Source organism: Tursiops truncatus, chromosome 8 (assembly GCF_011762595.2).
Source record: "Tursiops truncatus isolate mTurTru1 chromosome 8, mTurTru1.mat.Y, whole genome shotgun sequence".
Classification (NCBI taxonomy): Eukaryota; Metazoa; Chordata; class Mammalia; order Artiodactyla; family Delphinidae; genus Tursiops; species Tursiops truncatus.
Genome location: NC_047041.1, coordinates 7,801,870 through 7,816,779, shown reverse-complemented (window position 1 = coordinate 7,816,779; position 14,910 = coordinate 7,801,870). Strand labels below are relative to the sequence as shown.

Genomic DNA, 14,910 nt, shown 5'->3' with positions numbered 1-14,910 from the left:
ACAAATAAATAAAGTTGTCATATGACCCAACGATTCCACTTGTGCATACACACACACACACACACACCCCCCCAAGAGAAATGAAAGTGTGTGTCCATACAAAAACTTATAAACAGATCTTTATAACATTACTCATAATAGACAAAAGCTGGAAATAGTGCAGATGTCCAGCAGCTGTCAAATAGATAAACAAAATGTGACATATTCACACGATAGACTATTACCTGCCAATAAAAAGGAATCAAGCACTTACATGGTGCAGTGTGCACGAAGCTTTAAAACATTATGCTGAAGGTAGATAGCCAGAGGGAAGCAGCCGCATGGCACGGGGATATTGGCTCGGTGCTCTGTGACAGCCTGGAGGGGTGGGATAGGGAGGGTGGGAGGGAGGGAGACGCAAGAGGGAAGAGATATGGGAACATATGTATATGTATAACTGATTCACTTTGTGATAAAGCAGAAACTAACACACCATTGTAAAGCAATTATACCCCAATAAAGATGTTAAAAAAAAAAAAAAAAAAAAAAAAAAAATTATGCTGAGAGGAAGCCAGTCACAAAAGACCACATGTTAGAGGATTCCACTCATACGAAATGTCCAGAGTAGGGAAATCTGTCAGAGCAGAAAGTAGTTTAGTAGTTGCCTAGGACTGGAGCAGGGATGGAGGGCAGGAGGGTGATAGTTAAAGGGATGGGATTTCTTTTTGAGATGAACATTTTCTAAAATTGACTGTGATGGGGAGTTCCCTGGTGGCCTAGTGGTTAGGATTTCGGGCTTTCACTGCTGCAGCTGGGGTTTAATGCCTGGTCGGGGTACCGAGAACCTGCAAGCCGCGTGGCACAGCCAAAAAAAAAAAAATTGTGGTGACAGTTGCACATATCTGTGGATATACAAATAACCACTGAATTGTGCACTTCAAATAGGTGAATTGTATGTTATGTGAACCATATCTCAATAAAGCTGTTAAAAATAAAGGTAAGAGGATGGAAAAGCTGTATGATTCAAACAGTAGTCAATGAAAATGAGGGTGGCTGTGTTAATATCTGCTAAGTACACTTGAGAGAAAAGAAGAAGAAAGCATAATTTTTTTTTTTTTTTTTTAAAGCATAATTTTTTAATGTTCAAACAAATACAGAATTGTTGTCATATAAAAAGGTAATTAAAGAGTATATAGACCCAAAATATAAGGGAAAAGTATTAAAGAAGTGTGTCAGCCCGGTAATAAAAATGTTGTCTTTCTGGGGGAAAAAAGAAAGAAAGAGCTCATGAGGACAAAGAGTGCCGTATTAGTCCAGCAAGTCTTGTCTGCATGGTGCCGTGCCACTTGGCTGGACCCTTGATTCATCCTTTGAAAAGGTCTCCTGAGACTAGAAAGCATGACCTTGCTAGGTGGGTTAGTTATGATTGAAAGTAGTGAGAGGATTTAAAGTCAGTGTCAATAAATGTATACTAACCAAACATCAAACTGGAGTCACTAATTATCTTTGGATGAAGATTTAGTATTCACCTTAAAGTGTAGTCATAGTGTCAGTTCCAATAGAGTAGCAATTATCAAACTTTTTGGTCTCAAGACCCCTATATACGCCTAATTGAGAATCTCAAACAGCTCTTATTTATGTGGGTTATGTCTATTCATATTCACTGTATTGAAAATTAAAACTGAGACATTTTTTAAATGTTAAATTCGTTTAAAAATAATAATAAGCCTGTTACATGCTAACATAAACAACGTGCTTATCAAAAGCAACTATATTTTCCAAAAACAAAAATAAATTAGTGAGAAGAGCGGTATCATTTCACGTTTTGCAAATCTCTTCAATGTCTGGCTTAATTGAAAATGGATTCTCATATCAGCTTTACGTAGTCAGTCAGGTGTCTTTGTGAGGTTTTGGTTTGACTATACAAAAAAATCAGGGCTTACAGGTACATACTTGGAAAAGAGAAAAGTATTTTAATAGTCTTTTTGGATAATGTAGATACTCGTTGTTGATACTACACCAAAAATTCAGTAAGTGATGGCTTCCTAAAGATTAATAGCCATAAAGAATCTGATATCAGATCATATCCATGTTATTGGTGATATGGAATCTGAACTTCCCTTATGCTGTTGCATTAAGATCCATGATCCATCTTCTACCCATGCACAGTTTTGTAACATTACCCATTGGGAAAATACTGCTTCACTGAGGTGTACGTATCTTCTAGATTTTGACACATTTCATTACACCATCCAAAAAAATTGCATCCATTAATATCACCACCAGTCTCATCACAAAGGTATTTGGAAGCTGTCAAGCTCATGGTGGCAGATAAAAGTTTTCTAAAAATCTGATTTTTGCTTGAAAGCTCAGCTTTCATCATTGGCAACAATGGCAGCGATCGTTGGCTAGTTCTTCCTCGAAATGACAGGCTCACTTCATTTATTTTTACAAGAATGCTGAGAATACTCTGAATAATCATAGTTTGTCTGCCAGTCATTCTTTCAAGTAAAAATGATGTTTGATGAAAAAAAGGTGGCTAGTTCAGTTTAAAACTCAAAATAATCACGAGAGTGTCTGGCCTCAAGACCCCATCAGAGTGGGAAGTGCTTTGTGTGTACTTCCTGTTTTTCTTTACACAGAATATTACAATTAGTACTTGAGGGTCAGTATTTAGTACAATTAATAATTTTTACTGCTTCATTTTACAGGACATTCTTAAGTGAAACTGGCATTCTTTTCTTACTGTAAGTCTTTGGTAGTGAAGAGTACTACTGTGATTACTGGCACAGCTGGGTTCCACTGTGCCTGTGTCCTGATTCATGCCAAGGCACCAGCAGTTTTACCTGCCATTGCTTTTGTACCATCAGTGTAAATATTAATACAGTTTGAAAGACAAATATCGCCTTAATACCATTATGAAGATAATTTTGACTTTGCAGACCCCTTAAAGAATCTTAGGAGGGCTTCCCTGGTGGCACAGTGGTTAAGAATCCACCTGCCAATGCAGGGGACATGGGTTCGAGCCCTGGTCCAGGAAGATCCCACATGCCACGGAGCAACTAAGCCCGTGTGCCACAACTACTGAGCCTGCGCTCTAGAGGCCGTGAGCCACAAATACTGAGCCCACAAGCCGCAACTACTGAAGCCCGCGCGCCTAGAGCCTGTGCTGCACAGCAAGAGAAGCCACTGCAATGAGAAGCCCGCGCACCGCAATGAAGAGTGGCCCCTGCTCACCGCAACTACAGAAAGCCCGCGCGCAGCAACGAAGACCCAACGCAGCCAAAAATAAATAAGTAAAGAAATAAATTATTTTAAAAAAAAAAAAGAATCTTAGGAATCCATGGGATCCATGGGCCACATTTTGAAAACCACTCCAATAGGGGATATGTAAGGAAAAAATACAGGCAACCCAAAGGCTTAAAAGAGAGACACACACATAACACACATTTGGGGAAATATGAAGACTCTCTGAGTATTTGCTATTAAGGAATTAATATTATTGCATTTTTTTAGGTGTGATAGTGGTTTTGCAGACTGTTTTCTATATGTAAATGGGAATCCTTATCTTTAAGGAAACTGTTGAAGTGTCTGAATGATACGATGCCTGGGAATTCCTTCAGAAAAAATTCAGTGAAGGGGGTGGGATATGGTGGAGGGGAGTTTAGGTTAAACAGGATTGGCCATGTGTGATAATTGTTGAAATTGGTACTTGGGAGCAGGGGGGTTGGGGGGAGCACTGTGGAAGCGGGGAGAGATAATACTCTCCTTTTTACTTTTGTGTGTCTTTGAAAATGTCCTTTTTTGGGTTTTTTTGTTGTTGGTTTTTTTGGTTTATTTTTTAAGAATCTAACAAACAACAGTAACATGACAGGGTTAATAGGCCCATCTACTGAGCCAGTTTCTTACAGTAGGGAAATGCCATTGCAAAAATTTTGGGTTTCAGAACCGGAAAGACTGTGCCATTTTTAAAGGCACTGGAACCCTGGGCAAATCACTTAAGGTCTCAGAATCTAATTTTGCACCTGTAAAACTGGGATAATGCTACGTATCCCACTTGAAAAATAAGTGAGAAGATGTATGGGAAGCGTCTGGCACGTAGTAAATGCACTGTAAATGTTAATAACCTTGGTGAAAATGAGTCAGGATTTTTTTTGTAGTTTTTACTATGTCTGGGATCAGAAGGATGGGAGTTACAGGGTAGGAGGAAATGAAGCAACATTGGATTCAGTTCACTGTTTTAAATGAATGAGAAAATGTCCATAAATATGTGTGGGAGTTTGGCATTTCCTTTTGACCTTGGAACCTCCTTGTTTGTTTTCATTCTTCTGTCTTTACTTAGAGAGGCCATTTGTGGGAAATTGAGTTCTAGGGTCACCTGTTTCAAGAGAGAAGAAGTTGATTTTAAGTCTGAGGAAATCGATGCAGCTATAGAAGCCGCTTTCCTTCCTGCCTGTGTTGATATGCAAAATGTAATAACTGAAAGAGGACCCAGAGATAGTTAGCTAAAATAAGTGGCTCATGACTTTTATTTCCAGACTTTATTTAACCTTTTGTATTTCTTTTCTTAGAAGCAAGGAAGTATATCGCACACCCACGCTTACCTGTTCGTATACCCAGGTGTTTTTATCTGTGTGCATGATAACTAAACTGGTGCTGGCTTATTAGTGTTGTTTAACCGTGTGTGTGAATCAGAGTACAAAATGAGGGTATGAAAGATGAGGAAGTTCTTAAAGTCACCGTATTCTTTAATTTTAAACTTAATTTTCATTTTTTGAATGGGTGTTGTATTGTTTATACACACTGCACAAATACAAAATGATATAAAAGGTGTACTTCCATCATGGCATCTCACTCGCACCCATGGCTCTGTCTACCTCCTTTCCCCGACTTGCCCCCAGTTGGTCACCACTCTTTTTGAGTGTCCTTCCAGTGTTCTTTTCTGTAAAAACAAGCACATGGGATTCTATTTATTCTTATTTCATTGCTTCCACCCCCATGTCAACAGGTAGCATTCTAGACATACTGACGTGTACTTGTTTGTTTTACGTGACAGTATATCCTGGACATCTTTCCATACCAGTTTCCTGTGTATGGATACTTGGCTTATTTCCAGTCTTTTACTGTCACAGGGAACAGAGCAGTGATAATGTTGCATATGTCATTTTATTTGTTTGCAGTTACGTCTGTGGGATATATTCCCAGAAATGAGATTGCAAGATTATAGGGTACATGGATCGTAATGTTGATGGACGTTAAAGGGGCACCATATTTTTTATAACAAATCTAGAACAGTGCCTGGCATTCAATAGTAGTTGACTCTTGCATGTAGTGAAATTCAGTTTCTTCACTGTTCGTTTCTGATCAGATTGTTCATTCTGATTAAGTGTTAGAGTCCCTACTTGGTTGCCTGTGGTCTGCTAATATGTGACGTAATAATTTATGCCATGATGTAAAGAGAGCGGACAGAAGTTGAAAAACGTCACCCACATTCTTAGCCACATAAATCGTGGGCTGTTCCATCTAGTTAGCCCTAGAAAGGAGTCTGAGCCCACTGACAACAGGGTACAGTGAGAAGCCTGCCTTGTGGTAAATGTAGCAGAGAACAGCGATCGACAGAGCTAGACAAACTTCTGGGTGTGTCATCACCAGGCAGAGGTACTGTTTCACCTCTGTGCTCTCATTTTTCTCCTGTGAAAATAATTTACCGTTCACTTGGAAGGTATAATGAAAAAATGGATAATTTTATAAAATACTTTGAAAAAAATAGGAAGCACATTTGGCAAATTGAAGTGTGCTTTATGAATCTACTTACCTGGTTCTGTGGAAACAGATCTTTATCGGCGCATAGTGCTATTAGAAAGGTATACAAGGCAAACCAGGAGGGTAGGGAGACTACTTTGAGGATAACAGGAGGATTATGGCTAGTCTGCTATCTAGCAGCTAATTGCAGTTACTTGGAGTTTGAATGGGGAATAATGGGGCCTTTAAGAACTGATTCCTGCTTAGATATTATCTACTGGAATGCTGTTGCAAGAATAAGATAGGGATCAGGTATTTGTCGTAGCACACTGCATAGTTACTTTCCTGTTTCAAATTCCTTTTGTCCTAGGGATCACTTTGCCTTTTAAGTTAGAAAGCCAACTTCCCACTTGAGATTGGTATTATATTTCCTCATTAGCTCTCAGGGATATTTACATGTAGTATTCAAAACAAACCCGGGAAAACAGTTATCTAAATGAACCATTTGTTAAGAAATTAGGGAGTCTGTTCAGAACTGATTAGTTTTGGTATTTTTAACAGTTGCAAAATAAAGATTTTTGGTAACCATTATCATGTACTGAATATTCTCCCTAGCAGCCTTGTAAACAAGTGGCTGAATTATACCAGGGAAAAAACAGGCAGGGGGAAGGTAAGCAGTCTGTCCTAAATCCATCAGCATCTGTAGAAAGCACCTAGGATTAGAAAAAGACATATTAAACCACATTTAGAGCTGTCTTTTAGTGGTTATGCCCTAGATACAGAAAGTTTAACAGAAAGTATTCTTACCTGAGGCCTGCTTAAAGGGTAGTTGGAGCTGTGCTTTCTGCCCCAGTTTTCCTTTGGTCTGGACAGTAGTCACCTCTCCTCGCCATGCCCATCTTCTTCATTCTATAAAAATGCCTATTTAGAGAGCGTGTGCTTCTTTGCATATGATGTAATAGTGTGGATCACTTGCTGCGTGCTAAAGCGTTGAGCTGGCAGCTGGCATGTATGCTCCTGTTTTCCTTATTAGAACCCTGTGAGGGAGACAGTATTTTACTTCTTTCTTTTTTTAATATTTTGGCCATGCTGCGCGGCATGTGGGATCTTAGTTCCCCGTCCAGGGATCAAACCCGTGTCTCCTGCAGTGGAAGCACAGAGTCTTAACCACTGGACCGCCAGGGAAGTCCCAGAGACAGTATAAGTGCAAAGCACTCTTCAAAATGTTGCTGTTATTTAATGAAAACAAATGACCTACCAAAATGCTAGAACTAACTTATCTCTCTTATATCCCTCCCCAGCGTACTAGTAATGTTCGATCCACATTTTTCAAGGACTGTTTATATGAAGTATTTGATGACTTGGAGTCAAAGATGGAAGATTCTGGTAAACAGCTACTTCAGTCAGTTCTCCACCTGATGGAAAATGGAGCCCTGGTATTAACTACAAATTTTGACAATCTCCTGGAACTGTATGCAGCAGATCAGGGAAAACAACTTGAATCCCTTGACCTTACTGATGAGAAGAAGGTAAAAAGTAAAGGATTAGTTTATCTCTTCAGGCCAGTGGATTGTATCCTCATGAGAAATACTGTTTTCTGGTTGGGATATTGTATAGTACTGGCATTTATGGAGAAGTAGAAAGGGAGACTGTTATCCCTAGTTGGATTTTAGTTTTTTGAGATAAAGATCAATGTACATTTAAAAGTACAGATCTTAAAAGTGTTCAGTTCTGTGAGTTTTGACAGTTTCATCCGATTTTAAGCAAGATTATAGGAAGCCATTTGAACTGTGAGATGTAAATCTTTTAACACTAGATAATATCAGGTGGGTGCAGTATTGATTTAGAGTTCTCTGTTAGGATATATTGTTCACGGCATCTGTTGGAAATGTACGAAAGCTACTTTTTGATGTCTGGAGAGCCCGTTTCAAGCCAAATGACAGCTGGGTTGAGATTAGTATTCAAAGGACACCTCAGCAGACTTCTTTTTTTAATGTAGCCCATACTATACCTACGCCATCTCCCATAATATGGAATTACAGATGTCCATCTGTGTCATCTAATGAGAGAAGGCTTTTATTAGAATGGTCACCAGAGGTTGTAATTTGAAATCTAGCACCAATGGGACATTCTATAGATAACACCATTTAATTGATGAAATACACTGGAGCCATAAAAGGGAAAATGTTTTCATTGCCATAAAAAGGTGTCAGAGACGTAATGATTGAAGAAGGGGGGGGGGGGGACCAAACAGATTATAAACCGCCACAGGGTCTCATTTGTCCTGCCCTGTAGTGTTTGTAATTTGCCTTCATACTTCGTTTTCCTGGGAGCCTGCCTTTGTGTCCCACTTGGAACCCAGCTAAGTAGAGTTTGAAGAGACAAATGACTCCCCCACGGGCACTCATGTCACATTACTGCCTCTCAGAGCAGTAGCTATAATGCCAGTCTTGTGATTTTGCTGACCTTGAAGTCGAGTCGTAAAAGGAAATCCAATTTAGAGAAATGGTGCCGAAAAGACTGGTTTTCTCTGGCTGGAGTGTTTTCCACCTGCTGCCTCCATGCTTTGTATGGCCAGCTCCTTCTTCACCTGTAAGTCTTCACTTACGAATCACTTCCTCTGAGAGGTCTTCTCTGACCATCCTAATTAAGAAAGGACCCACCTTATTTTTTGGTTCGTATTTTCAATGAAGCACTTGATATAACTTTCCATTTTCATCTTGGTTTGTTTGTTTTCTGCCTGTTTGCCCCAGAGGAATAGCAACCCCATTTGGACAGGAACCATGTCAGCCCTTCTTACCCTAATGTCTAAGATAGTACTGGGTACATAGTAGGTGCTCAGTAAATATTTTTTGAATTTATAAATGGTTGAATGAAATTTAAAAATGAATGGCAAGAAACAGCTTCCATGCTGTTTCTGATACAATCTCCAAAGATCGTGACCAGCATCAAAAGCATAAGGGCCTTTTTAAAGTTATGGGTATCAATCAGACTTGAAATTTTCCTTCTCATTTTCACCCTGGAGTCTCAAGATTTGCTTTGTATTTTAGTCCACATTAGGGGCAGTATTGAAGTTTAAGGGTTAAAGCCATTGACTGGCAGTCAGAATAGAGCCTGGTAATACTCTAATTCTAAATCTCTGTGCCTCCTGACTGTTTTACCCTAATCCATACCTTATTTCTCTAGAATGTTAAAAATAAATTTATACTGTCTCAAGTCCTTGGGAAAATGGAAACATGGGATCCAGTTGGCCCTTACTATCACTGTCATCTAAATAATCGTTCTTCACTGGTAGCCTTTTAAGTAACTCAGAGGTGACTGAAGTGATTCTTTTATCGCTTATCAATTGCTGCACAAGAAATCACCCTGAAAACTTTGTGGTTTAAAACAATGTTTTATTTGCCCGTGATAATGTGAATTTGCTACTTGAGCTGGGCTGATCGGCTCAGCTGGACAGTTCTGCCGGTTTTGCAAGTGACACACATGGCTGCAGTCCTCTGGGGGCCAGACTAGGTGGTGGTAGATGGCCTTGCTTGCGTGTCTGTTGGTGCAGGCAGTCGCTGGGCCATCGGGCTTCTTCACATGGTAGCTGGGTTCCACAAGCAGCAAAAGAGGAAGAAGACTCATTGTGCCAACGTTTTCCAAGCTTCTGCTCTTGTCTGCTAATGCCCCGTTGGCTAAAGCAAGCCATATGGCCAAGCCTGGAGTAAGTGTGAAAGGGGACTAGACCAGGGCATCGATACAAGGTTTGACCTCTCGGGGATCCTTCCTGAAATGGTCATCCAGAGCTGTCATGTATGTCACCAGTGGAAAGAGCCCTGTGGTTCCTGCAAATTAGGACAAACAAATTCTAATTTGTTTGAGGGCACCCGACTTGCTGCCCTCATTCCTAACAGTCATGCCTGAAGTAGAAAGGGAGGCCACGTCGGGTGGCCACATCCTTAGCCTGTAGTATCGGGAAGCTGGAGAGTTATGTCAGAAGCCTAGTCCTCAGAAGAACCTCTTGCCCACTGGGACCTTGAAGCAAGTGCTCAGCCCTGCCCGCCTGGCTGAGCTGTGTTTGTGTTGTGCAGGTCCTCGAGTGGGCTCAGGAGAAGCGGAAGCTGAGCGTCTTGCACATCCATGGGGTCTACACCAACCCTAGTGGCATTGTCCTTCACCCAGCTGGCTATCAGAATGTGCTCAGGAACACTGAAGTTATGGTGAGTGGTGCTGACCTTGCCGCTCTCGGGAAAGCCTCCCTGGGAAACCTCTAAATACACCACTGGTCTTCCAGGGATAACAGTTTCTTCTCATTAATGAAAATTGGAAGGCCGGGACTTCCCTGGGGGTCCAGTGGTTAAGACTCTGTGCTTCCAATGCAAGGGGCTTGGGTTCTGTCCCTGGTCGGGGAGCTAAGATCCCACGTGCCATATGGCAAGGTGGAAAAAAAAAAAAAAAGGAAGGCCAAGCATTCTTTCCTGTGCTTCTTAACTTGTGGGTGTACATGCCATCTTTGGAAATGTCAGACATCTCTTCAGGTGTCAAACTCTGAGGTTTTACTTTGTTCTTGATTGACACCCAGCAGATGGCACTCTGTTATTGGTGTCATTTTCACATACAGAGAAGACTTACTGCCCTTCATCGTTTGGTATATATAGTGTTAATGGCCCTCTCTATGCCAAAACTAGTTTATGCAGCTGTTCACTGACCAGTCACTACTAGGGCGTACATTCTAAAGAGATTTTATATAAATGGTGGTGGTTTTATATTGAATCATCACACTTATTCACTTATTGCTCACTGGAAAACATAGAGAAAAATTTGGATAGGGTGATAAAATGGAGGCTTTCTTTGTGAAAAAAGACCAAGAAAATGTGATGTTTTCTGAAGCATAAGGGGACCTTTTTTCACCTGTTCTTTCCCTGACATGTGTTATAGCTGCATCTGTCATCACTATCATTTCTAATATTTTTATATTTATATATGTGTAGTGTGTGAGATATATATATATATATATATACACACACACACACGTATATAAATGTATACACACATGTATATATTAATATTCTAAGTGTCAGGCTTTCTTTGAGCACATCTGGTGATGGAATTCTCTAGTTATCCACGGCTTATTCTGTTAAGCAAAAAAGGCAGATATGCTCAAGAAAATGGGAAGAGTAAGCTATACTGAAGACTACTCATTGCCTTATGGCCTCTGGGCACATAGATCTAAAAAATAAACTGTAAGGCATAGACCAGTGAGACCCTGAATAGAGAGCCTGCAGGAGAATTCCAGGTAAAGATACAATTTTAGGACAGTCATCAAGTTACAATAATAAACAATGAGGAGGTCAGACTCCTTCACGGGGATGCATCTCCCCTCTTAAATGCTGGTTAATCGCTCATCACAGTCTGCTAAATGCAGCAGTTATGACCTTGTTGACTCTTGTTTCAGACATGTCTTCACGTGTCATTAATATGTTTCTTTTCCTACAAGAGAGAGATTCAGAAGCTCTATGAAAACAAGTCGTTCCTTTTCCTGGGCTGTGGCTGGACTGTGGATGACACCACTTTCCAAGCCCTTTTTCTGGAGGCTGTCAAGCACAAATCTGACTTAGAACATTTCATGCTGGTTCGGAGAGGAGATGTGGACGAGTTCAAGAAGCTTCGAGAAAACATGCTGGACAAAGGGATTAAAGTCATCTCCTATGGAAATGAATATGCTGACCTTCCAGAGTATTTCAAGCGACTGACATGTGAGATCTCCACAAGGGGAAGGTCAGGTAAGATGCGTTTTGAGACTGAGAGGGGTCGGAGGGCAACCGCTCTTCAGCCTCTTATGTGTTTGTGGTGGGTAAAGTCATCACCAAGATGAGGAATATAATCCTAACCAGATTATGAAGGGAGATGGCGGTTAGTCTTCAGATTAATCAGCGAAATGCAATTAGAATTTAGATTTCAAAATAGAGAAGAATGATAACTCCCTTTCGGCTAAGGCCATAAGGAAAGGAATAAATACATTCATGTAGTATTGGTGAGAAGATAAAGTTAGTACAACTTTTCTGAAGGGGAAATTTGGAATATGTTCCGACGTTTAAAACCTTTGACCCAGAAATCCCACTTGATACAGTTTATCTTAGGAGAAGTTTCTCCTAAGGCCGTGAGGAAAGGAATACATTCATGTAGTATTGGTGAAAAGGTAAAGTTAGTACAACTTTTCTGAAGGGGATATTTGGAATATGTTCAGAAGTTTAAAACCTTTGACCCAGAAATCCCACTTGATACAATTTATCTCAGGAGAAGTTTCTCCTAAGGAGATCACGGGATACTTGCACAATTATACTACACAGTTGCACAAAGATACAAGTGTAGGGATGTAATCAGTGTTGTCGATAAATGGCAAAAATTGGAAGCAATCTAAAATGTTCCAGAAAATGGGGGATTCTATAAATACACCATTTATTAATTGATGAAATACATAAGAAGCCATAAAAGAAAAAATGCTTTTACTGGCCAAAATAATGTCAGATATAATACTGTGAGTGACAAAAAAAAAAGGTTGTAAAATGCCACCATGGTCAGTCCCTGGCATACAAAATTGTAGATGTAGTCTATTTTTGTATGCTTGTATGAGAAATATCTGGAATGAAGTTTACTAAATTAACTGTGGTTATCTCTATGAAGTAGGATTTAATGTGTTTTTTTTAATATTTTGTTTCTATGTTAGCATTTTCTATGATTATGCGTTGTCTTTATAAACAGAAAAATAAAAAACACACTTTGAAAATGCTATTTGGAAACTGTTATGGTGGAATTAAAGTCAGGGGTTAGGGGTACCACTCACTTGACATTTTACCTCCAGATTCTAACAGGAAAGCCAAATGGGGATAAAAGGTTCAGTTTATTAATGGCTCCAGGCAAGTTCTCAGTTAATCTACAAAATGCAAAACCTTTTGGTATAGCTAAATTGGAGAATGCTTTTTAAAATCTCAGTTTGAATAAAGCCGGGCCTCAGGGTATGGCCATTCTGACTCACCACACAGTTCCAAAGGAACTTTCCTGCTGTATGTAGAATATGTTCTTGAAAAGTCATGTGCCAGTATTCATTTTCATTGTCAATCTGAATACATGTTAGGGAGCCTGTTAAGGTACAGGTAATTTAGTAGATTAAATTGATCTATTAATTAATTAATTTATTAGTCTATTAGTAGATTAATAGATTGATTTAATTGTCCTATACCCAATAATCAATCCCAGGTTTCTCTTCTGAATCAGATTGCTTCAAGTGGAATTCTCCTGTGATGAGAAATTCCATAAGCTCTTATTATCCATGGCTGTGTTTCGATGGAACAAGGTCTGTAAAAGGCATCACCATAACTGAACGCTGAAAACTAGGTCTACCCTTTTTCCAGAAGACTTTTTTAAAAAACCCTTAAAAAGACAAATCTTCTGGTTTATCTCTTTTGTGAAAACAATTTGCTATTCTTTCTTGCGGGTATGTTTTCTGCTGTCCTGCAGTGTTCCAGATTCTTCTGCTGTTTGCCCACACATAGGACTCTCAGTAGGCTTTTTCCACTGGGCAAGGAGTACATAGCCAAGCTCTACTTATTTCTTTTGATCTGCGTTCTGAGCTATTCCACCCGGGGAAGATGCTAGGGTGGAAAAGAACAAAATCCTGCTGGACAGCTGTTCCTCTTACACTGTGTCTTTTCTTGACAAAAACCATCAGAAGTATTGTGGAGCAGCACAGACTCTTTCATTAGCTGCATGGGCTTCCTAACAGAGCAGCTCTTCTCAAAGTTATCACTCATTAAGGTATTGTGAATTGTTAAAAATCAAGGATTTTCAGTGTGGCCAGGGGCTTTATTAGAATGGTCAGCTAAGTTTGTGATCTAAAATCTAGCAGAGCGGTTTTAGGTTAAAAACACTTTTTTGTTTTGAGACCGGTCAAGCTTACCTTCCATCCGTGGTTATGTTTTGATTCTCTATAGATAAGTACCGATGAGAGGTCCGAGGTCTTTTGCTGATGTTTTCTTTTTTTAACCCTGGCCTCTTGCTGTGTGCCTTGCTTTGTGCTGTGTACTCGCTTTTGCGTAGTGAGAATTACTTGGGTTCAGAAGATTCTGTAGGATCCCGGTACATTTATTTCAGAAAAACCAAGTAATGGGGAAAGGAAAATAATTCTTTTATAATTCATTACTGTAATAGAAGCAGTTACTTTGGTATATTTCAGGTAAGTTTTCCTTGTGCATTTCTTCATGGCTGTAAACAAAGTACACATACACTCCTGGTACTTTTTTTTTTTTTAATTAATTAACTTATTTTTGGCTGCATTAGGTCTTTGTTGCTGCGTGTGGGCTTTCTCCAATTGTGGCGAGCAGGGGCTACTCTTCGTTGCAGTGCGCGGGCTTCTTATTGTGGTGGCTTCTCTTGTTGCAGAGCATGGGCTCTAGGAACGTGGGCTTCAGTAGTCGTGGCTCGTGGGCTCTAGAGCACTGGCTCAGTAGTTGTGGTGCATGGGCTCAGTTGCTCGCGGCATGTGGGATCTTCCCGGACCAGGGCTCGAACCCACGTCCCCTGCATTGGCAGGCGGATTCTTAACCACTGCGCCACCAGGGAAGCCCCCGGTCCTTTTTTTTATTCAGTGATACATCATACATTTTCCCACATGGCTGCAGTCTTCATAACCAGTATTTTTTTTTTAGATTTCTTTTCATATGGACCTTTTTTTTTTAATTTAAAATGTAACCTTTTATTTATTTTGAATTTTATTTTATTTATTTTTTATACAGCAGGTTCTTATTAGTTATCTATTTTATACATATTAGTGTAGATGTGTCAATCCCAATCTCCCAATTCATCCCACCACCACCCCCCGCGGCTTTCCCCCCTTGGTGTCCATACGTTTGTTCTCTACATCTTTGTGTCTGTTTCTGCCCTGAAAACTGGTTCATCTGGACCGTTTTTCTAGGTTACACATACATGTGTTAATATACGATATTTGTTTTTCTCTTTCTGACTTACTTCACTCTGTATGACAGTCTCTAGATCCATCCACGTCTCTACAAATGACCCAATTTCGCTCCTTTTTATGGCTGAGTAATAATACTCCATTGTATATATGTACCACATCTTCTTTATCCATTCGTCTGTCGATGGGCATTTAGGTTGCTTCCATGACCTGGCTATTGTAAATAGTGCTGCAGT

General features: G+C 39.9%; 1 protein-coding gene and 1 long non-coding RNA gene across 5 annotated transcripts in view; one reads left to right on the top strand and one right to left on the bottom strand.

The window, feature by feature from the left end:
- Window positions 1-14,910, top strand: part of FAM118B (family with sequence similarity 118 member B) — a 46,455-nt gene that overhangs the window by 28,491 nt on the left and 3,054 nt on the right. For all 4 annotated transcript variants that reach the window (XM_019941665.3, XM_019941664.3, XM_019941663.3 and 1 more), the window contains exons 4-6: window positions 7,023-7,250; window positions 9,795-9,923; window positions 11,201-11,486. In XM_019941665.3, the coding sequence (XP_019797224.1) occupies window positions 7,023-7,250; window positions 9,795-9,923; window positions 11,201-11,486 (643 nt within the window). The remainder of the gene's footprint in view (window positions 1-7,022; window positions 7,251-9,794; window positions 9,924-11,200; window positions 11,487-14,910) is intronic.
- LOC117313361 (uncharacterized) lies at window positions 4,707-6,615 on the bottom strand. Its single transcript, XR_012333269.1, has 2 exons — window positions 6,529-6,615; window positions 4,707-6,434 (listed from the first exon to the last, which is right to left on the bottom strand). It is a non-coding gene; the product is annotated as an uncharacterized lncRNA (long non-coding RNA).